Source organism: Caenorhabditis remanei, chromosome IV, assembly GCF_010183535.1.
Source record: "Caenorhabditis remanei strain PX506 chromosome IV, whole genome shotgun sequence".
Classification (NCBI taxonomy): Eukaryota; Metazoa; Nematoda; class Chromadorea; order Rhabditida; family Rhabditidae; genus Caenorhabditis; species Caenorhabditis remanei.
The window spans coordinates 12,098,852-12,126,458 of NC_071331.1; the positions used below are offsets into that span (position 1 = coordinate 12,098,852).

Below are 27,607 nucleotides of genomic sequence, written 5' to 3' on the forward strand. Positions count from 1 at the left end.
ATGAGGTGTCGAGAGAGAGAGGGAGAGTGAGAGTTGATGTTCTAGAAATCTTCCGGATTTTTGAAATTTCGACGAAAAGAAAAACATTTTGTTGATTCTTGGAAACTTTTGTGGAAATGGGAAGAAAAAATATAAATAATAAGAGATTATTCGGGAGAAGCTTTTCATGGAAGGTGACGGGTTGATTCTAGAGAATCGGGTTGGAAGGCAGGTTTCAGGAAAACGGAGAATATTATTAGAAATTGAAGATCTGGAACAAATTTCGATGTGAAGTTAGTATGCAATTGGAAACGTAAACAGAGGGTGCATGTTAATCTAAAAAAAGTAAACTTTATCTTAACATAATTATTAGAGAAGACGAAGCAACTAACTATCTGTAATATTTGGAAATTTACTGAATCAGTGAAAAATTGAAGTCACAGTTTTTTCTCAATGAGCTGTTATTTCGAGAAATTATTATATAAAATAGGAAGTTGATCTCTAATTAAACAGAGCCACGAAATTATATATCAAGACGACACTGGCTAATATTGCAGTTAGGCTGGTTTGAAATTTCGGAGCCAGCTCACTCTGATACGTTTTCAGACTAATGTTTCTGCATGAGATATGAGTTCTCTCCTACCAGACGATATATTTTGCAGGTTATCTTTCAGGAAAAGTCCCGTATGTCAATTAGAAAAACCACTTAACTTTACTTTTTCACAACACTCTGGGAGTATTTCTTCATAAACAATACGCATTCCTGGAAGAATTCCCAAAAACTCTCAAAAATAAAAATAAAAGAAATCTCAATCCTATTCAAAAATTTTCATAACTCCTCTGCTTTGGCAAAGTTCGCTCAATCTCTAATTTTTCCAAAAAAAGGGAAGCTCTACAACCGAATGATCGAAATTCAGGCGGGCAACATCATCGCTTCTCAGAGTTCAAATTGTCTCAACTACCAGACTTCGCTGAGGGCTTCCTTTTTTCTTTAAAATATTTCCGAAAAAAGAGGAAGTTCCCGGTTCAGATGAACTGAAAACCCGAGAAACAACACGGATACAGGATGAAGGATCGAAAGACTTCTGAGCAAAAAACTAAAATGGAAATGCACTTTTACAGCACAAAGTGTTCTCAGCGATGGGAATCGGCAATTTCGTGGAACGAACAGAAAGGCAACTTAATGAAGGTATTGAAGAACAGAAAAACTATATTTAGGAGTCGGCTGGATTCTGATGACCCAGGGGAATAGGGTCCACGTTGCAACTGTGTATAGCTGTCCTAACGCAAACGGGCGTGGGATTCGCTCTTACCGACAATTCATTTCCACATTTTCCAGACTGAATTGAGTTCCCACACCCTTTTGAAATAACGATTAAAACTAGGTCAAACTACAGTGAAAACGGGAAGAAAAAAGGAAGAGAAAGGTTAATCATGGAATGGAGAAAAAAGAAATGAGAAGAGAGAGAGTGCTCTACCACTTCTCAATTCACTTAATTACCACAAACACTATTATTTATTTCTCTATTGTTTTTTGTTGTCTCGAGGGACTTATACCTTCCTCCTCTACTTGTGAGACCCTTCCACCCCAAAAGCTCAGTGAGCTCTTCCAAAATAACGACTGGATATAGCTCGGAGCAAGAGCAAGAGGAGAAAAAGTTGAAGATAATTGGTTGGCATTTTCATTCAATTCACCTTCATTTCAATTCGTGTGAAAACCGGAAATTTGGGGACTTTTTGACGGAGAGGACCTCTTATAAATAGCTTTACCTTTCTTGTTGTTGTGGGGGTGTGACTTTTCCCGTCTATTTGAGATAAGATAATATTATAAATAATAAAATTGAGTTAGGAAAGAGGAAGAGAAAAATAAAGGAAGGTAATGTGTCACATAAAAAGAAGTTTCTGAACACCTTCAGTGGGGGAGAGAAAAGTTGTGAACAGGTGGAAATCAAAATGCATCTGACATTTGAATGCGGAATTTGGAGAAAAAAACTTTTTAAAGAGGCTTGATTTAATTTTTTGAAGGATCAGGTGGTTTAACTTGGAAGTTTATGTTCACTATTGGGAAAAAACAACTAATGATCTCAACCGATAGTTTTGAGACTTTTTAGCTCATAGTCCAGGATCAGCGTGTACCTGGCTTAAGCTCCGTTAGAAGTGTCTTCAAAAATGTTACGTCTATCTCAAATGACACCGATCACAATTGTTTCGGATTCATCAGTTCAATATAAAAGTGTCAAATTACCTAGCTTCAATGTTTCAAGAACTTTGGTAATAATACGGTATCTTAAATGAAAAGTAGAAATATCCATAGTCGCATTCCTGATTGAAACTTTGAACAGAAACGTATATTTTTCGTAACAGTAAAACTTTAAAACTCCCTAACAAGTAACGAATTACTCAAATTTCCACTGAAAAGTCAGATAAGAGTCTTCATCATTTTTCACCAACAACTGTCTCAGACAAGACAAATCATCGAAACAGAACAATTCATCATCCAAAAGCTTCGGGGATCTTAAAAATTCTCATAAAAAAAGATCAAAATCAAACAGCAACAAATCAAGAATTGAATACTGGCCAACCCACCCAAAAGCGAAATTTCAAAAGAATCAAAAAGAGTTATTTATCACGAGACAAATTATGCATCTATTCAGTTTGCAAAATGCCTCTCAAAAAACTGCGGTTCTCGAAACAATCAACTATGGATTGTTGCAGAAAGATATAGAAAATGTGAAACAAATATTTTATATTTCACTTCGGATCTTGAATTTCAACAAGAAAAAAGAAACGATAGATATCAATTTTCTGAAATTTCGACCATCAACAGACTTAACAAAAAATACGTGATTCCTTGCAAAGTTGTGCTCTGAAAGAAAGCAAAGAAGCCCCTGAGAGAATAAAGATGAAGAAATTGGAATGATGAGTTGAAAATAAAAGAGGAAGAAGGAAGAAAAAAGAAATATGTAAGACATAACCAACCACCTTGTTATTATTCTTTCATGACAATCTAGACAGAAGGATATCAGGTAACAACTGACGAAAAAACGAAGGGAGAGTGGAAACGTAAGATCAAAAATTTCTAAGGTCAGAGGTGGAGATTTCTGGAAAGAATAGGAAAAAGGACTGGGGAAGAAAACAGTGACTTTTGAAATGAGTTGTAGATTTCAAGAGGGAAGATTATGAGGATTATTTACTAAATACCACGCTGCTTTTATCCGTGACTTTTATCGAAAAGATCATGAAGTTTCGGAATAGGAAGTCACTATGAAAGAGTGATGCAGATAACTTTCCAGAGCAACAATAAAGCTGTATAACACTGGACTTTTCGAGAGGAAAGTTCTGTTTCACTAAGTATTTGTAACAGTCAAAATGTTTCGGTCTTAGTTTTGAAACTGTACAGCTCCAAAAATATTAAATTGTCTTTTTCACAAAGCTCGAAACTCGTTAGCATATATAATTTCGAAAGTTTTGTCGATATAGTGGTTCTAGAAATTGGATATTTCAAATCTAAAACTACTACAGCCAAAAATGTACTTTGAGAATGACAGAAAGAATATACTAATTTCAAAAAAACTGAATTTAAAAACCATCCGAAACAGAAAAAAAACCGGGATCGTCTGCAAATCGTTTTTCTTTTACAAATAAAACCAAACAAAACACAAAAAGTTTTCGAAACTCCATTTCATACTTTTGAATTATTCCAAACAAAAAGACGAGCGAATCCGGTTTTGAGTGACAAGACTTCAAAAAGAAAGTGAAGACGAACTTTTTGATGCGAAAATTCTTGACAATTTCTTATAAAGGGTTTCATCCGAAGAAAAACGGAAAGATCCGGAAGAAAAATTCTATATTTTCCAGTTCTTTTTCCTGTGAGACACCGAAAAACTCGGAGAAGGAGAACTCACTAAAAACTATCAAATTTCATTTCATCTGAAAATGTCACATACTTCTTTTTCTCTTTTTCATTCATCACTCTTCTCATTTCCAGGTGTGAAAACTGACAGGTTTTTTCGGAAGAAAAAACAGATGACGAACTGAAAAAAAAAGAAAACAAGGAGATAAAACTTCTGGTGGTAGAAAAAAAGAGAAATCTGAGGATGAAAAGTGCAGAAAATTGAGGAAAATGATGATGGATGACAGGAAATATTATACGATTAGTGGAGAGAGAGGTTACCAAGAATACATTCAGAGTTTGTCGCTTTTTCAGATTTGCGATTTTGCTGCTTGCCGAACTATGAATGTACATAGAAGCAAGTTTCTGGAGAGTTTGGAACAGTAGAAAATTTAAAGATGTTGGAGGATTTTATGAAACAGAGAAAACATATCGAAAGTACCAGAATGGGGATCGAAATTATTCTAAAACTATCACCATCCCTGTCTACAGTGTAGCTCAAGGTCACTATTTTTTTCATGAATTCAAAAATCTCTAATTGAACGGCACTAATATCTTAGGAAATTATATAACATTCAAAAGGTCTACGTCTTGAAATACAGTATCTATGCACTCAATTAGATAATGACATCATGAAACATAGAGTTTTTTTCTCGGAATAACCTCTAAAAAACGTGCAGAAATAGTGATGGAGACGACGGGTTATTATCTCGCAATCCCAATCTTTTAATTGGAAATTCGAAGTGGATAAAATGAAAATAAAACAAAATAACTTTTTTGCTTTTCTTCCTCTTTTCCTATTTTTCTAAAAAACAAATAAATGTTCTTTCTATTGTTTCAAAACAACCGGACTTCCAGATGACTGAAAATCGACTGAAACTTTCTATTTAACGTCTGAAAGTGGATGAGAAACTGACCTGTGACGTGTGCAATTGCATCAATTTTCTCCGCATTTCTTGCAGCATTCGAGTACTATCCGATTGGCGGAGCATGTTTTTTAGCGCCTGAAAATAAAATTATAAAGAATAGGAACAGGGGAGAGAATGGGGTCTGAAAATGACAATTCTAAAAATTAAGTGAATTGGAATGAATATGAATCTGGCTGAAAAAAAGAGAAATAAAAAATATGGCTGATGTCTGAAATTCGGAGAAGTTGGCATCGGATTAGCTTTTTGACGAAAAAATGATTGGATTTGAGGATGAAATGGCGGCGACTAATACTACTAATTTGTTGAAAGTTTTACCAGGAAGGCGGATGTTTTTTCGTGTTTTGAGAAATTTAGAAAAGGATCAGAAGAGTTCAAGGAACACTCAGACGAACTCTTTGGTTGATCGTACGCTTTTTTGGATTCGCGAGTCAAGGAATTGATTCTCTAAAAGGAAGTATGGGGACATACTTATCTGGAACATTCAGAAATGAGGTCATAGGCCAACGGACAAAATGTCCGACAGAGCTGATTCACAAGTTCAACTTCTCTAACTGAAACCACGATATCCGTTTTATTGGAATATTACAAAGGGTTTCTTTTTGAGAAATCTGATTTTAAAATTCTCAGGAACACCACGAGATCAGCATTCCAAAAATTCCTACAATAATAAGACAATAATATTTTCTTGGAACAGAAAACTCGATTTTAATTTCGAAGAAGTGACATCAGATTCATCAGAATTTTTAGACTTTCGAAGCAGCAAATATTAAGATGAAAAATCTCAGAAAAAACACACATTCGACTGACGCAAATCGAAACCTTTTTCTCTCTTTCCCCACTGAAATCTACTCGAAAATCGGAATGTTTAAGTTGTTCATCTCATCAAAAAACCGCCTCAGCGATCATATTCCAAAACGGAAATGTTAAGAAATGGAACTCTCTTTTTCAAGTAGAAAAACCTTTTGAAAAATGAGCTCAAAATCCAATTTCTCTCTGCAATTTCCGGCACAAATTTCATTTCCTTTTGGAGGGGTCATGTTTGTGTTCGATGAGATGAGAAAAGGAGAGAAAAGAGTCTCCACTTTCCACTGTTCTATGGATTTAGTGGGTGGAAATGAGGGAACAATCGGAAGATTTTTGAAATAAAATAAAAAAGAAAGGGCCAAATAATAATCTTTGAAATCAAGGCATTTGAAGTTGGGGGAGGAAAAGAGAACAGGTGAAATCAGAAAATGAAAATCCGGGAACTGGTCTGGAGTAGACTTTCAAAAATCAGATCTTTGAATTTGTGATTAAGAAAAACATCAACAGTGATATTTCTCGGACACATACTTGTCAACGGGCCGAAACGGGCCGACACGGGCCGGCTCGTAACTCGCGTCAAAATGAATATTATGAGCTGAAAAATAAACCAAAATGTAGATCTCGACGAGTTCTATGTCCGTGACCTACTACGGGCCGGATGGCTATTCGTTAATGTGCCGCGGGCCGGGAAAAAGTGCCAAAAAACGCGAAAATGGCCAAAAAAGCCATTCTAGCCCGGCCCGCGGCACATTAACGAATAGCCATCCGGCCCGTAGTAGGTCACGGACATAGAGCTCGTCGAGATCTACATTTTGGTATATTTTTCAGCTCATAATATTCATTTTGACGCAAGTTATGATCCGGCCCGTGTCGGCCCGTTTCGGCCCGGTTGACAAGAATGCTCGGACACATCTAAAAATTTAGTCAATTCGAAACCGGAATCTTTTTAAACTGATCAATTGGAAATTCAAAAAGTTTCTTGGTGCTTACGTGTAGAAACATGTAATTTCCTGATTTGGGTCATCCATTTTAATCACATTTGCTCAGTTCTAAAGCTTCAAGATTTTGAGATGTCTCAGTTTGGAAATGTGTGGTTTCCAGATGTGTCTGATTAGCAATTGATATGTTATGCCATCTCCTCAACACTTAGATTGAATACACAAAGCAAAAAAAAACAAAATGTATCGAGTTCTTGAAACAGAAAAACTTTGAGTGAAATTCACAAGAACATCAGGACTCCGGAATACCAGAACTTCTCAAAACAAAGAAAAAGGACAAAGTTCAATATGTAAAAAAAGAAAAAAGAAGAAGCTTCTAGAAGGCGAGAAACGGCGACAGAATATCAATAGAATTCTTCCGACAAATACAAGTCAAGTTCTTCTTCTTCTTCGCATCATGAGAGTTTGAATAATTTAGAAGGAGAAGGCAAGGATGACTGGTCTCAGACCGATGAGATATTCTCCTTTTTCCTCTTCCAATGAAAGAGAAAGGTTTCTTTTTCTTCTTCTGACAAGATGAAGACATAGAGTAGCCAGGATTCTTTTCTTCTTGAGTCATTAGACTAATAGATCAGGATGCTTAAGTTTTCTACAAAACCAGAATAAGTTGGTCTGACAGATTTGATTAATACTTGGTTTCTACGACATCGTGATCTTTCTGGGAGTTGCGAATTTCATAGATAGGATTCCAGTCACTTCCTCATTGGATTAGGAGAATTATTTTCGGTTTCATTAAACTTTGATTTGAAACATCAGACAGTGGAATTCTACTTATATCGTAGCAGTTCTAAATATTCAATCCGATCAAATGAATAAGAAAAGCACTTTAAAAGTATGCACGTAACTCTAGGGAATCCTTATTTTCAGACTAGACGTAGAGATGAAACTAGAGAGATTAGAAAGGTCAGTCTGGTCTAAAAGTGCCAGTTTTAAGAAATCGTTTAGAAGAGAAAAGAAGGATCTTAATAAATATTGAATGTTAAGGGAATAGTTCTGGTAGAAAACTAGTTTCATTTATTATGGTATTTCAAAAATCTTTGCACTTTTTCTATCAGGTTTTCAGCTTGCGGCCGCCAGAGTTCTACGCGGACGGAATCGCCCAACTACCAAAACGTTGGCAAGATATAATCAGTACTCAAGACCAATAAATAACTGAAGAACTTCTTTCTCATTTTTAAAAATTTTATGATAGAAAAAGTACAAAAACTTTTGAAACGCCCTAATAGACACCAAAATCTTGAAACTCAAAGAGAAACGGTTTCAAGGATATTTCATTTGTTTGTACGCTTTTTAGAATTTAGTAGTAACCCAGTTTTGTCCCAAAAAATTTTAATGAGGTTTTCAGAAAGATAAACAAGGACACTGCTTCAATGAAATGAGAAAACTTTTGTAATTATCCAATATACCATTCAGTCGCAAATTCTCTACTCACCACAAGATCGGACGCCTCGACACGTGTATTGACCATCGACATTGTGAATTGACTGAGTTGAAGTTGAACTAATCGACTTCTCTCTCCGCCGATGGAGCCGTTGTTACTCTCCTATAAAACATTGAATTTTTCATAGTTTTATGTGTTTTAATCATGGAAATCAGACATATAGACCAACATATAAAATTGAAAAATAAATCTAATAAAAAAATTCTGAAAATGTAGGCGTTGATGTGAAAAAAAACTGAAAAGAGGGAGTAAAGGAAGCGAGATTTAAGGAAAATAAATCTGACTGAAAATCAGCTTACAACGGAGATCCTAATAAGCAGGTGGGGAAAGCTAGGAAACGATTTGGAACATGCTGACACAGAGCAGAATATCAAGCTTCAGAATCTAGAATTTGAAAAGAGAGGAGGGAAGCAATTATCTGTAAAAGAAAAAACGGGTTGAAGTGGAATTTAAGAATCCATGATTTTTTGAAATCACATAAATAACTCATCTAGGTGGCCTGATGTCAGTGGTAAGGCTTCTGGAAGCCGTAAGGTCAAAAAAAGAACGCACGAGTTTCCACGAGGAAACTTTATTTCAAGATGAAGGTCGATCATTTTCCGAAATAATTTCTTTCTAAAAACAGTTTGGCTCGAGGTTTGAGAGACCTGAGCTGAGCATATTTTTGTTGTTTTACCAACTGCGTGAAAGGATATTTTGACAAAACTTCTCAATATCCAGTAATTTTCTTAAAAGAGGTCTAAACTGTAATTTTAGATTCTGATGTTAGATTTTATCTAAATTCTGACTAACACCAATTTTCTAACAAACCAACCAAATGCCACTAGAATTTGTCATTTTAATCATAGCCTATCCTAGTTTTCTTTTTTTTCCAAAAATCGAACATGCCCACAAAACAAGAGAACAAAGTAGAAATGAAATGATCGGAGTGTCACTTGTCGCACTTTTCTGTCATAAATTTATGAATTATTCAAAGAAAAAACAAGAGAGAAGACGAAATAATTCGGAGAATAGGTTTTCAAGGGTTTTTCTTTAAAAAAATGAGGAGGATGGCTTGAGGCGTCACGAAAAAATGAAGCCGTTTATATACTCAATTTTCCGAAAATATTTTTCCGAAAAAAAATCGGATTGCCCCTAGATGATTAGATCTGGCGATTGAATATGTACTGATATTACGGGAAATGGAAATAAAAGTTCAAGAACTTGTTGTTTGTCTTGACTGGAAGTGAAAGGGGTTCCTCGGGTTTATTAGTTTTTGAGTCTACTTACAATAACTTTCTGAACGTCATCTGTAATAGGCATTTCGGTGGTATGCAGTTTGAAAACCGTACTCCTCCGTCTTAATTTCTCACGGATAAATCTTAACGCTTTCCGGCTACTCTTCGTACAATTCTCTAAGAAACGTTAACAAATCTTCGATCATAAAATACCACAATTCGTTTTAATAAGAACACAATGAATCAGTGAAAATGAATTTCTAAATTTTTGTTTTTCGTCCATGCTGATTTTCAGATAATTTATTGTTATCATCACATCTTGAGTCACTTTTGTTTTTTTCAAAGAATTTTCTTTAATTTCAAAAATGAATCACATATGTAATTGAAATCAAAACCACCAACTTTTCAAGATTACATAAAAAAGAGTAGAAATGAATAAATTTCTTTCGAGACTTCTTCGACGAGGAAACGACATAAAAAGCTATTTCCAAGAATGCCAACAAGATAAATTATTGCAAAAACGAATCAAAGCACAATTGTGAATTATTCCTTTTGCAATTCGTAAAAATGGAAATTTTCTGAGTTCTGAGTTATTCATTTCAGCCAGACCATCGAAACATTTATTCTCACCCGCACAATAGAAAAAAGAGTACTTCACTTTGTCTTAATCAAGTTTCTCAATATTCTAATTCCACGTCATCATTAGAAATTCTCAAGAAGAAGAAGTTTTCGAGGAAGAGAAATGGGCGATAATTTATGACAAAGTTATAAGTAACATTCACATAAAATTTGAATATTTTTAACTAGGTGAAGGGTGGAATTAGAAATGAAAAAGGTGAATGAAAAGAGAGTGAAGAAAACAAAAACATCAACAAAATATAATGTTTCAAACTATGGAGAGAGTATAAAGGTTGGGAGAAGTAAAAGGGAAAATCAGAAATAAAATCACTGTTTCAGTTTTCTTATGAAGTTGAATGAATGCAGTGAGTATTATTCAATCAACTTCTATTATGACTGAAATAGAGTAATTGAAACAGATTCTAGATTTTCATCGGACAGATGGACCGAGGGCTCTGTCGCAACTCACTACCAGACCTACACGAATCAAATACAATAAATATCAAAATTTTAAGATTTCGGAATTCGAAATCCGGAATCTGGAGTTCTCTTCAAGTGTGAGCCAATTGAGCGTTAGAGGATTAACCGGGGTTCCAGTTTATCGCAAAATTGTACAAATGAGAGTTTTATGAAATGTCACAACATGTTTTTGAAAAATGTTCTACCACTTGTTACTGTAAGAAGTGCTACCATGTTTTCAGAATTTCTTGGTTTCAAATTTTCAGGTTCTGGAAAGTCTCAGACATTTCAAACCCCCTTTCACGTCTCTTGACAAATCGATGAATTTGTAAGAAAAAGGTATGAAAACGTGCAACAAAAATGTATTTAAAAGTGAAAAAAAGCAACGTTTCCCTCCTTTCGTTTCCCCCGAGACTGACTGCACACGCCACTGAAAAAGGATTAGAACACGAGTAATTTAGTAATTTCAGGGAGGGGAAACGAGCAAAAGAACACCCTGAATTAGTCTCTTCTCCTTCTTTTTCTCTTTCTCAAAATGCTGATTCAGGGATTTCTGTTCAGAATCAGAGTCATCTGTTTTTTTGGGCAGAAGCGGTGAAAACAAAGTGGAACAATAAATCAAAATTCTCAAATTCTCAAACAAAAGCAAATGGAATCACTAAAGTTTACTTACCATTTTCAGTTCTAAGTCTTCCTGTTTTCTCTTCTTCTCATTGAATATTGAAAAGTCAGAATTCGGAATGAGACAAAAGTTTCCAAAACGGGAAACAAGAAGTGCTATGGGAAAGTACTTGAAATTCATTAGTTCTTACTTTTTCTCCTTTTAAAAATGCTTTTTTTGGGACATTGATGAGTTTTTTGGGGTGAAAATAGGGGGAAGTGGTGGTGGTAGTGGAGGAGGGAAGTATGAACTTTAGGAACGGAGTGGGAAGATAAACAAGAATATTACGATTGAGATCTACTGAAGGGGAGAGAAAAAAATCATGTAAAGCAGCATTTGAAGAAATATATAGGAAAATTTTGTAACTATTAGAAACAGCAAAAGATGAAAATGTAAATAATTTTGGGAGCAAATCGGCAAAGATGGAATCATCCAAACCCTCCTAGAACTTGAAATTTCCTCCATGTTTTTGATTAATCCCATTTAAAATGGAATAATGCTATAGTTTTCCTAAATGGAAGTATAGAGCGAGAAATACTGAAGCTTTCTATATTTTTTGAAACAGTTGAAAATGTGAATTCTACTGTCCAATCTTTCGACTAATGAAACTTTTTTATACCCAAAAACTTCCTGTTTTCCACTGAAAACTTCCAGAATTCAATAAAATAGCAATTACGAACTCATCCTTAAGCCACCTACCGGTCAGTCAACAATGACGTATTCTCTCTTCTAATAACTTCTGACCATTTCTACATTTCCTCGTAATACTCTTCGTAATAATTACTTCTCTTTAGCACTAGACACTTTAAAATGGAAAATGATTATAATGGATATCGTAGTATAAAGTTTGATGTTGACGCATTGTCTCTCGGGAAATGTTACTCATCATCAAAGTGTGGATACTAAATGTCACCTTCTAGACAAATGCCTCCTTATTCTAGAATGTTTCATCTTAGAAGAGGATCCACGTCATTCAGAACTCTGAACTTCTGGAAGGAAACGATGGTGAATTATAAATTAAAAATTAATTGAGAAGTGTAGGAGAAACACGAAAAGGGAAGAGAAAGAGAGGGAGGGAGATGTCGAGTCACGACACACAGTGAGTAATAAAAAGAAAAAAGAAGAAACAGCTGAAAAAACTACGAGTTCCAAAGTTTTTGAGCCTTTTTTTCTCCTCTGCTTTTCACTTATCATCCCTTTTCACTCAACCACTCCACCTCGAAAATTTTCAACAAAGATCTCTGAAAATGAGGAAGAGGAAGGATGATATTAGGAGGAGAGAAAGGCGTCTGAAAATGAGAAACACAGGGAAAATTATAGAGGGGACGGGGATGATTGGCTATAATTTGAGAGCAGGAAGCAATGCAGATCATATTTCAAAAATGGGGAAGGAAGGAGTCATGAGAAAGATTTGGAGAGATTCTCAATTTAGAACAGGAATTTTCAATCTATTTTTGAGTGAAGAAAATAGATAATTGGAAATATCCCGTTTCAAAACTGAAATTTAAGTGACTCTTCAGTTTTTGTTTGATTGTCGATTGGTCTATTTACGAAGAAAATATCAGTAGAAGCACTCTCAATTACCATACTTGGTAGTGTTCAAGAATTTTCAAATATCAACATCTCGAAAATTCTAAAATCAATGACGATCACTTCTTTGATCTATTCATGCTTTGTAAAATATTCAATGGGAAGTCTGGTATTGCTTGAAGTGGGTGAGGAGCCAAACCCGAGACTGTTCAGAATGAAGTCATGAAGAATTCAGATAGACATTTCAAAATGAAACATATATTGATATGTGAGTTTGATGACTATCATTAACCACTTCGCCTAGTTTTCTGGTGATTTCAGAATGTCTCGAAACAGAAAAGTTTTGAAAAGTAATAAATTGAAGTACCTTGAATTAGTGAACATTGACTTTTCCATGATTTCAATTTCATTTTAAACAAAGATCGTCGAAAAAGTGGACGACTTGTTCTGAAATTCGGGTGGTCTGCAGGTGGATTTCAAGACAAGGTGAAACATGAAAAACAGGGAACTTTCTATCGAATGTCTTTGAGAAAAGAAGTACAGAATGTATGTACTAGTATATAAAATATTGGAGAGGTAAACTTGTAAAGTCTGTAATTGATCTTTTCAGGCGTAACACAATAGTCTCTGTTTTAGAACTGTTATTTGGTTGAAATGAGCTATCGAGAGCAATCTGTTATTTGTGAAAACTGTCCTCAAAAGTAAGTACAAATTGCTCAAAATCAAAATCAAAAAGTCACACGATGAACTTATTTTCTGACTTCTTGAATGCTCGAAGCCCTGAAAATCTTTGTCCTTTGATGACCGGAAATCAAAAACTCTCTGTCTACCAGGTTTAATTTATTCTCAAACAAATAGTTTTTAGATTGAAAAAAACTAATTTGGAGCATAGAACACTATCACTCATGATAAATGAAATTGAGAATGCTTTTCAAAACTTATTCTCGATTCGGTATGGGTAGACTTCAGGCATCAAGAGAGACAAGTTCACATGGTGATTGGTGCAAAACGTGTGAATTGGAAAGATGATGATAAAGATGAAAGTTGGATGAGAATTTCTAATGAATCTCTCTTCGAGAATTCTGATAACTGAAACATCTACACGATCATCATTTTCAAAAATGTGGATTCATTTTTTTATGAAGGGATGCTTTATCATTTAAAAAAATAACCTGATTCAAATAATTCTCTTCAAATAACCTAACTATTCATTTGTCAATCTGTCTTCATTTTCTTGCCCATGAAATAATTCAAAAGAAACTTTGGTTTCTTCTCTTCCCGAAAACCGGAAACATGAGAAGACTCTATCCGGTCAGAAATCTCTTGAAAATCTTTGAATTTTCTATAAATAATTTATAAACTTGAATATGAACTACAATCGAAAGTCTAGAAAGAAAAAGGAAAAGAAAAAGAAGATACTAAAATAGAAAATATTAATTTGAGAGTATTAGGTGAGTCAGGGGGAGTGATTTATTCGAATGAATCATAGTGGCATTTCATGGAATTTTCTGTAGTGATGGAATTGAGAAAGTGGAAAGAAATAGAAGTTCACGGGGCAAAGACCAGCTACATTGTTATCAAATCGGATATTAGAAATAAAATAATTATTTGAAACGGCGAAAATTCGAAATTTGAAAAAATTCGGATTGATGTGGCATCAATGTGATAACTCTGCCGAGAAGTGGAAAACCGTGGTGTCATCTTGAAACTACGTATTCAGGAGAAATTTATATAAAAGAAAATATTACTTCGTGGAGATTCTGAGCCTTGACACAAAATGTTTGGAATTCGGTTCAGAATCCCTATGAAATCAACTCTCTGACAATCTGAAAACTAGTTTTCAAATTTGCACGTATCCCATAAAAATGGTTTAAGAAAACTATCAAGTCACCAATTCCAAGGCAGAATTTCGCACTCACAAAAAAATTTGGATCCAAAATCCAGGGAAATCACTTTACTATTCTGGGAGTCTTGAGCGATACGTGGAAATAAAAATACCTGCTCTAGACACCCTCTCTTTTCTCACTAAATAAGGACATGCATGTAAACGGCTGTCGCTTTTTTTTCTTCTTCTTTCCAGCTGTCATGGTGCTTTTTCAGTCTTTTTCCCGCGTTTCTTCTCTGTTATTTTCAACTGAAATCTCTCATCACGCGATCACGATTTCTTTTTTTAAGAAGAAGAAATCTAGAATTTTGAGTCGGTTCGTTTTGAAAAACAACATGATTTTGGAGCTTTGAAATGGAGCTACAGTAAGAAAATAGACTTTCGAGAAGTTAAGAGAAATCTGACAATGAGATTCATTTTTTGGATTCTAGAAGCATTGGAAAAGAAAAGAAATAAGGGGGATATCAATTGAAGATTTGGTGCTAATTCGATTTGGGACACCGCTTTTCATGAATAATTGTCATGTTTTTGTCTTTTTAGAGAGTCTTTTTCTCCTTTCAGCAGACACCAATGGGAGCTAAAACCCAACAATTAGAGCATTTGATTTTTGTTTCGTCTGGGAATATAAGAAGAATAAAGAAGGAAAAACAAAAGAGTGTTACCTTATCATGTTGATTTTTCAGCAGCTGTTTCTTCGAGAATGATTTCGTGAGAATGTGAAGAAGAGATTGCTGAAAGAATGATTAGGAGGACTTATGACTAAGAAGATGAGAAAAAGTTTATGATCGAAGAGGTTAAAAGTGGAGAAGCCATACGAACAAACAACTTGATTACGGATAATCGGATAACCAATTTTCAAACATCAGAAGAGGGTGGATGGGTATGGGGAGAATTGTGGAATGATTTGGAAACTAGTTGGGTCTGAGGCGAGGTCAGAAGTTTGAGCAGCTAAATGGACTGAATAAACTGTTCTCATCTCGACTTATAATGATCAGGAAACTGGAAAAAATTTGGGTATGTGCCAGCCAGAAAATTGGTACTCCACCAAATCAGAATTTTCCAAAGTCATAACTGTCATGTACCAAAACGAGATTTTTCAAGACGACATCGTCAATGACATTCACGGAAAAAAAACTTGTTTTCACTGTTTTAAAATTCGGAATCTTACTTATGTATTTCGATGAGTCAAAAAGCGAAAACATTTCGGATTGGTTTTCTGCGTAAGATTCTCAAAGCCGGTGGTATCATAAAGCAAATATAGTTAGGCTATTTCTGTCCTGAATATTCTCGAATTCTTAGAATTAGAATTTACTATTCCAGGCTTCCAAAAAGTTGATCTCTTAGGATACGTCTGGATTTCAACTTCAAAATAAATAAAAATTTCTAGCTACTTCTTTCTCTTAGAATTAGAAATCGGATCCTCTGATGTCCATATTCCATTTCAACAATAACAAATTCCAAAAAACGAGAAAATGAGAAATTCCAGAGAAAGTTTTTGGCGGTGTGTCAGACAAAGATTCTAATGCATGAATTGGCGTCGTGCATTTGTGGAAAGATATACGAATGAAAAGAGATATAGAAAAAGAAGAGAAACATGTTTTTCCGAGAAGGTTCATATCTGGAAAAGATGATGAAGAAGAAGAAGAACAAATGACTTTTTGGGAATAATAAGAAGGAGGGGTGGAGTCAGATGTTGAATATGGTTTTTGTAGCTGTGCTATACCGAGACTTGATAAACCGTGAATATGAAAATGCAATATTTGTAATAGTTACACCAGTCTATTCACCAAGGTTTACATTTTTATCTGAATTGACTCTCGAACTTTCTGGTTCTTCGAACTGTAAACTGTTTATCCAGCTGTAGCTCACCCACTTGCTTTCGAATGTTTACTAATTCTCGCTCCATGTTTCGTTTCCACAAATATTTCAAACATGACACAAACCGAACTTTCCAATTCTTTCCATGAGAACTTTCACCTTTTCTTTTCTGCTTTTCTTGTTTCTTCAACTGGATTTATTCTCTGCTATTACAGCGAATCGATTCCAGATATTATTGAATACGGTAAGAGTTCAGGTAACCAGAAAAAATGTGGATGTTCATTTCAGATTACATAACGTTCTTCGCTGTTCTTCTAGTCTGTTCCCTTCCCTTTGCAGTTCTTGATCCATCGATTTGGTACTGTATTTTCATGATTTCATTTGCACATCTGTTATTTTTCAAAGGTTACACAGAATTTTCGAACTTTATAATGAAAACCGATTTCCAGGTTTCTACTCCTCCACTCTTGTTACAGTATTCGTGATGATGTGTGGACTTTTCACTCGAATTGTCAAAAATGTGGATGAAGATGGCACAAAGCTATTGGATACTGTCTGAAAATGAGTGTTACAATAGAAGAAACCAGAACTAAATGACATCAGATATATTTCATTTTTGTATTGATTAGAGTTTTGTTGGAGAATAAACTTTTCTCTTTTTTAAAAGTATTTTTTCGGATATTGTCTGATCTGTATGCATTTATATCGATGAGTCGCCTTCAAATGTCTGCAGTCCATTCTATTCAGATATTCAAATAAAAAAATAACGTTCTACAAGAAAGAAATCCAAATCACGTCTGAACAGAAAATAATGAATAAAAACGTGAAATATTAATTTCACGTTCCCTCCAAAAAAATACAATGTGTTCAATTAAAAACGTGACCTCGACGTGAAAATCCAGGTGGATTTCTCCAACTTGTTTTTTCTCATGACCTGTTTTTTTTGGATTTTTTTGTTGGTTTTTTTGCTACATTATGGATCCAAATATGATATTTTTCAAAGCTTCTCCAAGTTTTTCAATGATCGGATCATACTAGAGTTCCAGAATTCCAGAATTCTAGAATTCCAACATCATCGAAAATTTTGAATTTCAGACTGTTTTCTTCGTATTTCTTGACAACATCTCTTTCGCGCAAACGCTCTTCTTTTCCATTTGAAATGTTTCTCGTCATTGGGTCGATTCTTGTTTTTCCACTTCTTCACCTGAAACATGAATTTTCAGAATTTTCTTACTTTCTGGACCCAATATGGCACTTACGTCATCTCGATATTCAGTCCTGGCTAAAGCAGAACTTTCTCGTCTTGGAGTTGATTTATACACAGCAAGATTTGAGATGAAATGCATTGAGTATGCAGGATTTCGTCGTCTCGTGGTACGTTTTCCGTTTTCGGATTTGAGAGACACAGTTCCAGTCGAGTTGGTATTGAGACATTTGGTGGAGATTGTCACTCGTACCACGTGGTCGCTAAATGGAGATGAATCAAAAGCTGGACAGATCCATATCCCTTCCACCTATTTTTTGTAAGTTAGAAAAAATATAAAAAACCAGGTTTCGGCACACTTTCTACTAGACCTGTGATTGCAATTTTTGAAATAAAAAATTCAAAGAAACAAAAAGAGAGCGTGGCCTCATCAGTAGTAGACTCTCTTCTTTTTTTGGGAAAAAAGTAATAATCAAAAAAGTTTTTCTTGAGAACGGCAGTTTTTGTTGTAGAAAATTACATTTTTCAGCCGCCACGAAGTCACGTTTTCCGGAGATTACATAAGAATAAGCGCCCGAGTCCGTCAAGTATATGGTCAGACCTTCCAACTGCAGGTGACTAGGATCTGAAAATAGCAAAAATATTAAGTTTGTCTTCAGACGACTGTAAGGCTCCAAGATTCAACCCTTGTGGGAGCCGGGCACACTACAATATTCGTTTCTCATATGGTGCCGGAAGCAGATGATCCCAATACCTCCGAGGAATCGGAAAAATCTTCCCAGGAGACTTCAGCGAGCTTGAGAATAAAATCAAGTAAAACAGTCGATAAGTGTGGCAGCGCTCGTCATGTAAAACCATCAGCTCCAACTTTGGATTATCTTCCATCGGACGGTGAGGACGTCGATCCAGAACATGTCGAGCGTTGTTACGCCTTCTTCAATTCGGAAAATGAAGAGAAACAAAGAGAAGTTGGAGAAAACGATGAAGAAGGAGCTGAGAACTCATCAAAAACGCCGTCTGAACACACCAATCGAGTGGTTCCAGAAAGTTCACTTGCTGATGGGTATGGAATTTCTTCAAGTCTGAAAAAAATTTCGGAAATACCAACCGGGCCCGTCTTACTCACCACTGGTCTTCAAAGTGTTCCATCTTCCATTGGAAAACGAAAACAAGCTGAGACTTCAGTTCCAGTCGAGAAACGGCCAAAACAGATGGTTTGAACAGTTCCAGGAGAGTTTCTGTAAAATACATCATTTTATTTCAGCTATCCTCGCGTAACTTTGTCCTTATTAACTTCACTACACGTTCAGCATCGTACCAGAATGAACTGAAAGTTATGCTAAGAGGAATGGGAATACATACAGCCCGGATTTCCAATATCCAAAAACTTCCGATTGCATCGGAGAATCGGCACATCGCTCACTTCCATGTCGACTCGAAAGAAGAAGTGGCACTGATAAATCAAAAAATCAGAAATTCCGAATGGCAGACACTTTTCGGAGAGATCGAAAAAATCGATTCAAGCCATTTCTGTTGGCATGACATAGATGTGAAGGGAGTGCTCAAGCGTATGCTCATTTCCAAGGAATTTGCACTATTCAAAACACGTCCTTCCACGTCATTAGTCGAAATATTGAAAGACAGGAAGAAAATGAAGTCGGTAGTGAACAATCCTATCATCTTGGCACACATGGAACTGGTAACCAAATCGATAAATCTGAAAATAAGGAAATAATATGTCATTTCAGGCGTTGACAGGCCCGGGAAAAGATTTGCTTGCGGAGATCAGGGAAGATGTGAACAAGAATCGATAGGAAATGAAGTCAATGCTTCCCTCTTATTTTGTCTAGTCGAATATTATAATCCTCTAGCTCATTGATTTCCAATTCATTGACTCTTTTTCTCTTTGTTCTTCTCACTATCAATCAGTAACAGATTCTCTCTTCTTCCGCCTCCCTCGTTTTCGTGTCAAAAACCCGTATCAAAAACTTGCAGAATCTCCTCCATTTACAAATGATCCTAGCCTATGTTTCTGCATTATATTGTTCTTTTTTCATTTTTAATATTTATTGAATTTTGTTCGTATACTTACATACTGTGTAATTTAGTTGTCGTTCTTAATTCGTAGTTACGAGGACCTCATCGGATTTCGATTTTGCTTTGGAGCAAGAAAAGCCTGAAAAGAATACTCAAAGACAGCGGCATGTGACAGACTTCATTGTTACCTGTGTTCAAAGAAAACTTCTAGTCGTTATGATGTGAGTTTTGATCACTGGAACCTTTTTCTCAATTCGGAGTTTGCCGTTAAGTCGAATTCAAAAATTTGAAAAGACGAAAAATAATTTTAAAAAAGACACGTAAAAGAGATACAGATGGTGTCATTGATAACAGAATTCGAAGGAAAAAGCCTAGCTGAGATTGAGAAGAGCATACGCGCTCTATTGAACGACGCGGAGAGAGTGTTTGAAATCAAGAGACGCCGAGAGTTTTGGCAGCAGATGAAGTTTCAGTAATTTGCGATTTACAAGTTTTCGTTGTTTAAGTTTTCCATCAACTTTTCTGTTATCATTTTTTCAGAAGTTGATTGATGTACTCGATTAGTGTCAAAAATTGAAACTTATTGTGTGTACTTTTTAGTTTCCCATCATCGTTTCTTTTGTCATCCAACGTTATTCAGTTACAACGTTTTCTCTGAACCTTCTTGTTCTTCAAAAAAACTCAGTAAACCGAAATTACAATTTTCGAATGTGAGCATTTAATAAATATGAAAATAATTTTTACAGGTACCAATGAAATTGGCTTTTCCTTTTCTCTTTCAGACGCCGAAAGATGATCCGAAGTGATTGAAACAGCCAAAGTTCGACAACGGAGCAACGTTCCTTGCAATGCCAGCAAAATAGATTTTTTTGAACCCAGGTAACAATGAAGAGTGTCACATGCCGCTGTCTTTGCGTATTCTTTCCAGATTCCCCCTGATCTCCACAGAGAGCATGAATAGCTACGAGAAGTATTGAATGAAGACGGTGAACAGATGTCGACGGAGTCAATTGAAATGTTTCACATATGTACAATCTTGATTCGATAGTGAAAAATACTATATACACAGCACCCCGAAACGGGATACAGCGCTGAAAAATTTCAAACGTTCGCCGGGGAGCGCGTTTGCTATTTCAGTGCATTTTCAGAGGCACTTTTTTCAAAGTGCTATAACTTTTTATAGAGCGAATTAAAATAAATTCTGAGACCTACTGTGAAAAAAATAAAGTTTGGCCAAGGATTTTCAAAAAAAATGTTCGCGCCCAAAACACTTTAGTTCACAAATGCACTAAAGTGTTTTGGGCGCGAAAATTTTTTTTGAAAATCCTCGGCCAAACTTTATTTTTTTCACAGTAACTATTGTAGAGGATAAGCTGTTTTATCGATTTTTTATGATTTAAAATTTTTAAAAATGCTTAATCGCTGAGATCATTCGAGATTTTTCGAAAAAACACTCAAAATTGCTTGTTTTTGGACGGATTCCCTACTTTTTCAGAACTTTTTTGAATGAAAAAAAGTTTCTGGGCTATTTGAGTGATTATAAAATAAAGAAATCGTTACAGGAAACATAAAATCATTGATGAGACCCTAAAACCCGTCAAAGCAGTTTTTGATTGAAAAATAAGTGATACACGGCAAAAGTACTAGGGATCTCGACATATTGAGTAATCCAGTATAATAGAAGATGATATAGATTCAAAAATCACACCTGGAACCTTCATTTCTTCTTTTTGAGAGTGAATGCAAAAATTGGAAAATGACATTTTTGAAAAAAACGGGTTTTTTTCAATGGGAAGTTGTTGAACTGCTTTGAAAATATTTTCTATGTTTTGAGACATCTAGATCAACAATAAAATTAAGAAATTTCGGTTATAATACGCAATTATGACATGAATACTCGAATTGTGCAATTTCAGCGTTTTATCCCCCTAGTGTTAATGTTACGCGAATTTTCGGTATGATGTCAGTTATTCATGCCTTTTTTTGTTTTTTTCATTCAAAAAAGTTCTGAAAAAGTAGGGTATCCGTCCAAAAACAAGCAATTTTGAGTGTTTTTTCGAAAACTCTCGAATGATCTCAGCGATTAAGCATTTTTAAAAATTTAAAATCATAAAAAATCGATAAAACAGCTTATCCTCTACAATAGTTAGGTCTCAGAATTTATTTTAATTCGCTCTATAAAAAGTTATAGCACTTTGAAAAAAGTGCCTCTGAAAATGCACTGAAATAGCAAACGCGCTCCCCGGCGAACGTTTGAAATTTTTCAGCGCTGTATCCCGTTTCGGGGTGCTGTGATATATCTATTTCTTCAAGACAAACATCAGAAGAAACGCGTGAATTATTTGGAAAACAAACGTGAAACACGCGTGAGAAGCGACACGTGTCTTCAATTATTGCCAACACATTGTTTTAACGGTATCCAAGAAAAATTGGAATTCTGTTTCTGTTTTCTATATTGCTCACGTTTTTCATCCAGCTGTCTTACGCCACCGGCAGCTTCGAAGTAAGTCTGAGACTCGGACAGTCTTCTAATTTAAGACGGAACTTCTCTTGAAATTTGAATTGGCTGATGGGAAGAAATGCAATATAGTGTTGTGGGGTAGCATGCGACCCAGAAGGAACACGTATTGTATTTCCGACTGTCTTTCAATTTGAATCTTTTAATTCTGAATCTTTTCCTGAAATTTGAATTGGCTGATGGGAAGAAATGCAGAATAGTGTTGTGGGGGTAGCATGCTACCCAGAAGGAACACTTATTGTATTTCCGACTGTCTTTCAATTTGAATCTTCTCTTGAAATTTGAATTGGCTGATGGGAAGAAATGCAGTATAGTGTTGTGGGGGTAGCATGCTACCCAGAAGGAACACGTATTGTATTTCCGACTGTCTTTCAATTTGAATCTTTTAATTCTGAATCTTCTCTTGAAATTTGAATTGGCTGATGGGAAGAAATGCAGTATAGTGTTGTGGGGGTAGCATGCTACCCAGAAGGAACACGTATTGTATTTCCGACTGTCTTTCAATTTGAATCTTTTAATTCTGAATCTTCTCTTGAAATTTGAATTGGCTGATGGGAAGAAATGCAGTATAGTGTTGTGGGGGTAGCATGCTACCCAGAAGGAACACTTATTGTATTTCCGACTGTCTTTCAATTTGAATCTTTTAATTCTGAATCTTTTCCTGAAATTTGAATTGGCTGATGGGAAGAAATGCAGTATAGTGTTGTGGGGGTAGCATGCTACCCAGAAGGAAAACTTATTGTATTTCCGACTGTCTTTCAATTTGAATCTTTTAATTCTGAATCTTCTCTTGAAATTTGAATTGGCTGATGGGAAGAAATGCAGTATAGTGTTGTGGGGGTAGCATGCTACCCAGAAGGAACACTTATTGTATTTCCGACTGTCTTTCAATTTGAATCTTTTCTTGAAATTTGAATTGGCTGATGGGAAGAAATGCAGTATAGTGTTGTGGGGGTAGCATGCTACCCAGAAGGAACACTTATTGTATTTCCGACTGTCTTTCAATTTGAATCTTCTCTTGAAATTTGAATTGGCTGATGGGAAGAAATGCAGTATAGTGTTGTGGGGGTAGCATGCTACCCAGAAGGAACACGTATTGTATTTCCGACTGTCTTTCAATTTGAATCTTTTAATTCTGAATCTTCTCTTGAAATTTGAATTGGCTGATGGGAAGAAATGCAGTATAGTGTTGTGGGGGTAGCATGCTACCCAGAAGGAACACTTATTGTATTTCCGACTGTCTTTCAATTTGAATCTTTTAATTCTGAATCTTTTCCTGAAATTTGAATTGGCTGATGGGAAGAAATGCAGTATAGTGTTGTGGGGGTAGCATGCTACCCAGAAGGAAAACTTATTGTATTTCCGACTGTCTTTCAATTTGAATCTTTTAATTCTGAATCTTCTCTTGAAATTTGAATTGGCTGATGGGAAGAAATGCAGTATAGTGTTGTGGGGGTAGCATGCTACCCAGAAGGAACACTTATTGTATTTCCGACTGTCTTTCAATTTGAATCTTCTCTTGAAATTTGAATTGGCTGATGGGAAGAAATGCAGTATAGTGTTGTGGGGGTAGCATGCTACCCAGAAGGAACACTTATTGTATTTCCGACTGTCTTTCAATTTGAATCTTTTAATTCTGAATCTTTTCCTGAAATTTGAATTGGCTGATGGGAAGAAATGCAGTATAGTGTTGTGGGGGTAGCATGCTACCCAGAAGGAAAACTTATTGTATTTCCGACTGTCTTTCAATTTGAATCTTTTAATTCTGAATCTTCTCTTGAAATTTGAATTGGCTGATGGGAAGAAATGCAGTATAGTGTTGTGGGGGTAGCATGCTACCCAGAAGGAACACTTATTGTATTTCCGACTGTCTTTCAATTTGAATCTTCTCTTGAAATTTGAATTGGCTGATGGGAAGAAATGCAGTATAGTGTTGTGGGGGTAGCATGCTACCCAGAAGGAACACTTATTGTATTTCCGACTGTCTTTCAATTTGAATCTTTTCTTGAAATTTGAATTGGATGGGAAGAAATGCAGTATAGTGTTGTGGGGGTAGCATGCTACCCAGAAGGAACACGTATTGTATTTCCGACTGTCTTTCAATTTGAATCTTTTAATTCTGAATCTTCTCTTGAAATTTGAATTGGCTGATGGGAAGAAATGCAGTATAGTGTTGTGGGGGTAGCATGCTACCCAGAAGGAACACTTATTGTATTTCCGACTGTCTTTCAATTTGAATCTTTTAATTCTGAATCTTTTCCTGAAATTTGAATTGGCTGATGGGAAGAAATGCAGTATAGTGTTGTGGGGGTAGCATGCTACCCAGAAGGAAAACTTATTGTATTTCCGACTGTCTTTCAATTTGAATCTTTTAATTCTGAATCTTCTCTTGAAATTTGAATTGGCTGATGGGAAGAAATGCAGTATAGTGTTGTGGGGGTAGCATGCTACCCAGAAGGAACACTTATTGTATTTCCGACTGTCTTTCAATTTGAATCTTTTCTTGAAATTTGAATTGGCTGATGGGAAGAAATGCAGTATAGTGTTGTGGGGGTAGCATGCTACCCAGAAGGAACACTTATTGTATTTCCGACTGTCTTTCAATTTGAATCTTCTCTTGAAATTTGAATTGGCTGATGGGAAGAAATGCAGTATAGTGTTGTGGGGGTAGCATGCTACCCAGAAGGAACACTTATTGTATTTCCGACTGTCTTTCAATTTGAATCTTCTCTTGAAATTTGAATTGGCTGATGGGAAGAAATGCAGTATAGTGTTGTGGGGGTAGCATGCTACCCAGAAGGAACACTTATTGTATTTCCGACTGTCTTTCAATTTGAATCTTTTCTTGAAATTTGAATTGGATGGGAAGAAATGCAGTATAGTGTTGTGGGGGTAGCATGCTACCCAGAAGGAACACTTATTGTATTTCCGACTGTCTTTCAATTTGAATCTTTTCTTGAAATTTGAATTGGATGGGAAGAAATGCAGTATAGTGTTGTGGGGGTAGCATGCTACCCAGAAGGAACACGTATTGTATTTCCGACTGTCTTTCAATTTGAATCTTTTAATTCTGAATCTTCTCTTGAAATTTGAATTGGCTGATGGGAAGAAATGCAGTATAGTGTTGTGGGGGTAGCATGCTACCCAGAAGGAACACTTATTGTATTTCCGACTGTCTTTCAATTTGAATCTTTTAATTCTGAATCTTTTCCTGAAATTTGAATTGGCTGATGGGAAGAAATGCAGTATAGTGTTGTGGGGGTAGCATGCTACCCAGAAGGAAAACTTATTGTATTTCCGACTGTCTTTCAATTTGAATCTTTTAATTCTGAATCTTCTCTTGAAATTTGAATTGGCTGATGGGAAGAAATGCAGTATAGTGTTGTGGGGGTAGCATGCTACCCAGAAGGAACACTTATTGTATTTCCGACTGTCTTTCAATTTGAATCTTTTCTTGAAATTTGAATTGGCTGATGGGAAGAAATGCAGTATAGTGTTGTGGGGGTAGCATGCTACCCAGAAGGAACACTTATTGTATTTCCGACTGTCTTTCAATTTGAATCTTCTCTTGAAATTTGAATTGGCTGATGGGAAGAAATGCAGTATAGTGTTGTGGGGGTAGCATGCTACCCAGAAGGAACACTTATTGTATTTCCGACTGTCTTTCAATTTGAATCTTCTCTTGAAATTTGAATTGGCTGATGGGAAGAAATGCAGTATAGTGTTGTGGGGGTAGCATGCTACCCAGAAGGAACACTTATTGTATTTCCGACTGTCTTTCAATTTGAATCTTTTCTTGAAATTTGAATTGGATGGGAAGAAATGCAGTATAGTGTTGTGGGGGTAGCATGCTACCCAGAAGGAACACTTATTGTATTTCCGACTGTCTTTCAATTTGAATCTTTTCTTGAAATTTGAATTGGATGGGAAGAAATGCAGTATAGTGTTGTGGGGGTAGCATGCTACCCAGAAGGAACACGTATTGTATTTCCGACTGTCTTTCAATTTGAATCTTTTAATTCTGAATCTTCTCTTGAAATTTGAATTGGCTGATGGGAAGAAATGCAGTATAGTGTTGTGGGGGTAGCATGCTACCCAGAAGGAACACTTATTGTATTTCCGACTGTCTTTCAATTTGAATCTTTTAATTCTGAATCTTCTCTTGAAATTTGAATTGGCTGATGGGAAGAAATGCAGTATAGTGTTGTGGGGGTAGCATGCTACCCAGAAGGAACACGTATTGTATTTCCGACTGTCTTTCAATTTGAATCTTTTAATTCTGAATCTTCTCTTGAAATTTGAATTGGCTGATGGGAAGAAATGCAGTATAGTGTTGTGGGGGTAGCATGCTACCCAGAAGGAACACGTATTGTATTTCCGACTGTCTTTCAATTTGAATCTTTTAATTCTGAATCTTCTCTTGAAATTTGAATTGGCTGATGTGAAGAAATGCAGTATAGTGTTGTGGGGGTAGCATGCTACCCAGAAGGAACACTTATTGTATTTCCGACTGTCTTTCAATTTGAATCTTTTAATTCTGAATCTTCTCTTGAAATTTGAATTGGCTGATGGGAAGAAATGCAGTATAGTGTTGTGGGGGTAGCATGCTACCCAGAAGGAACACGTATTGTATTTCCGACTGTCTTTCAATTTGAATCTTTTAATTCTGAATCTTCTCTTGAAATTTGAATTGGCTGATGGGAAGAAATGCAGTATAGTGTTGTGGGGGTAGCATGCTACCCAGAAGGAACACTTATTGTATTTCCGACTGTCTTTCAATTTGAATCTTTTAATTCTGAATCTTTTCCTGAAATTTGAATTGGCTGATGGGAAGAAATGCAGTATAGTGTTGTGGGGGTAGCATGCTACCCAGAAGGAAAACTTATTGTATTTCCGACTGTCTTTCAATTTGAATCTTTTAATTCTGAATCTTCTCTTGAAATTTGAATTGGCTGATGGGAAGAAATGCAGTATAGTGTTGTGGGGGTAGCATGCTACCCAGAAGGAACACTTATTGTATTTCCGACTGTCTTTCAATTTGAATCTTCTCTTGAAATTTGAATTGGCTGATGGGAAGAAATGCAGTATAGTGTTGTGGGGGTAGCATGCTACCCAGAAGGAACACTTATTGTATTTCCGACTGTCTTTCAATTTGAATCTTTTCTTGAAATTTGAATTGGATGGGAAGAAATGCAGTATAGTGTTGTGGGGGTAGCATGCTACCCAGAAGGAACACTTATTGTATTTCCGACTGTCTTTCAATTTGAATCTTTTCTTGAAATTTGAATTGGCTGATGGGAAGAAATGCAGTATAGTGTTGTGGGGGTAGCATGCTACCCAGAAGGAACACTTATTGTATTTCCGACTGTCTTTCAATTTGAATCTTCTCTTGAAATTTGAATTGGCTGATGGGAAGAAATGCAGTATAGTGTTGTGGGGGTAGCATGCTACCCAGAAGGAACACTTATTGTATTTCCGACTGTCTTTCAATTTGAATCTTTTCTTGAAATTTGAATTGGATGGGAAGAAATGCAGTATAGTGTTGTGGGGGTAGCATGCTACCCAGAAGGAACACTTATTGTATTTCCGACTGTCTTTCAATTTGAATTTTTTCTTG

At 35.8% G+C, this 27,607-nt stretch overlaps 1 protein-coding gene across 1 annotated transcript; it reads left to right on the top strand.

The window, feature by feature from the left end:
* Positions 1-17,479: 17,479 nt before the first annotated feature.
* GCK72_013468 (uncharacterized protein) lies at positions 17,480-19,249 on the top strand (the record flags this gene model as incomplete). Its single annotated transcript, XM_003093610.2, has 5 exons — positions 17,480-17,754; positions 17,965-18,049; positions 18,095-18,649; positions 18,700-19,134; positions 19,184-19,249. 5 exons carry the CDS (start codon positions 17,480-17,482, stop codon positions 19,247-19,249), a joined length of 1,416 nt encoding a protein of 471 aa, XP_003093658.2.
* Between the last annotated feature and the right edge of the window lie 8,358 nt (positions 19,250-27,607).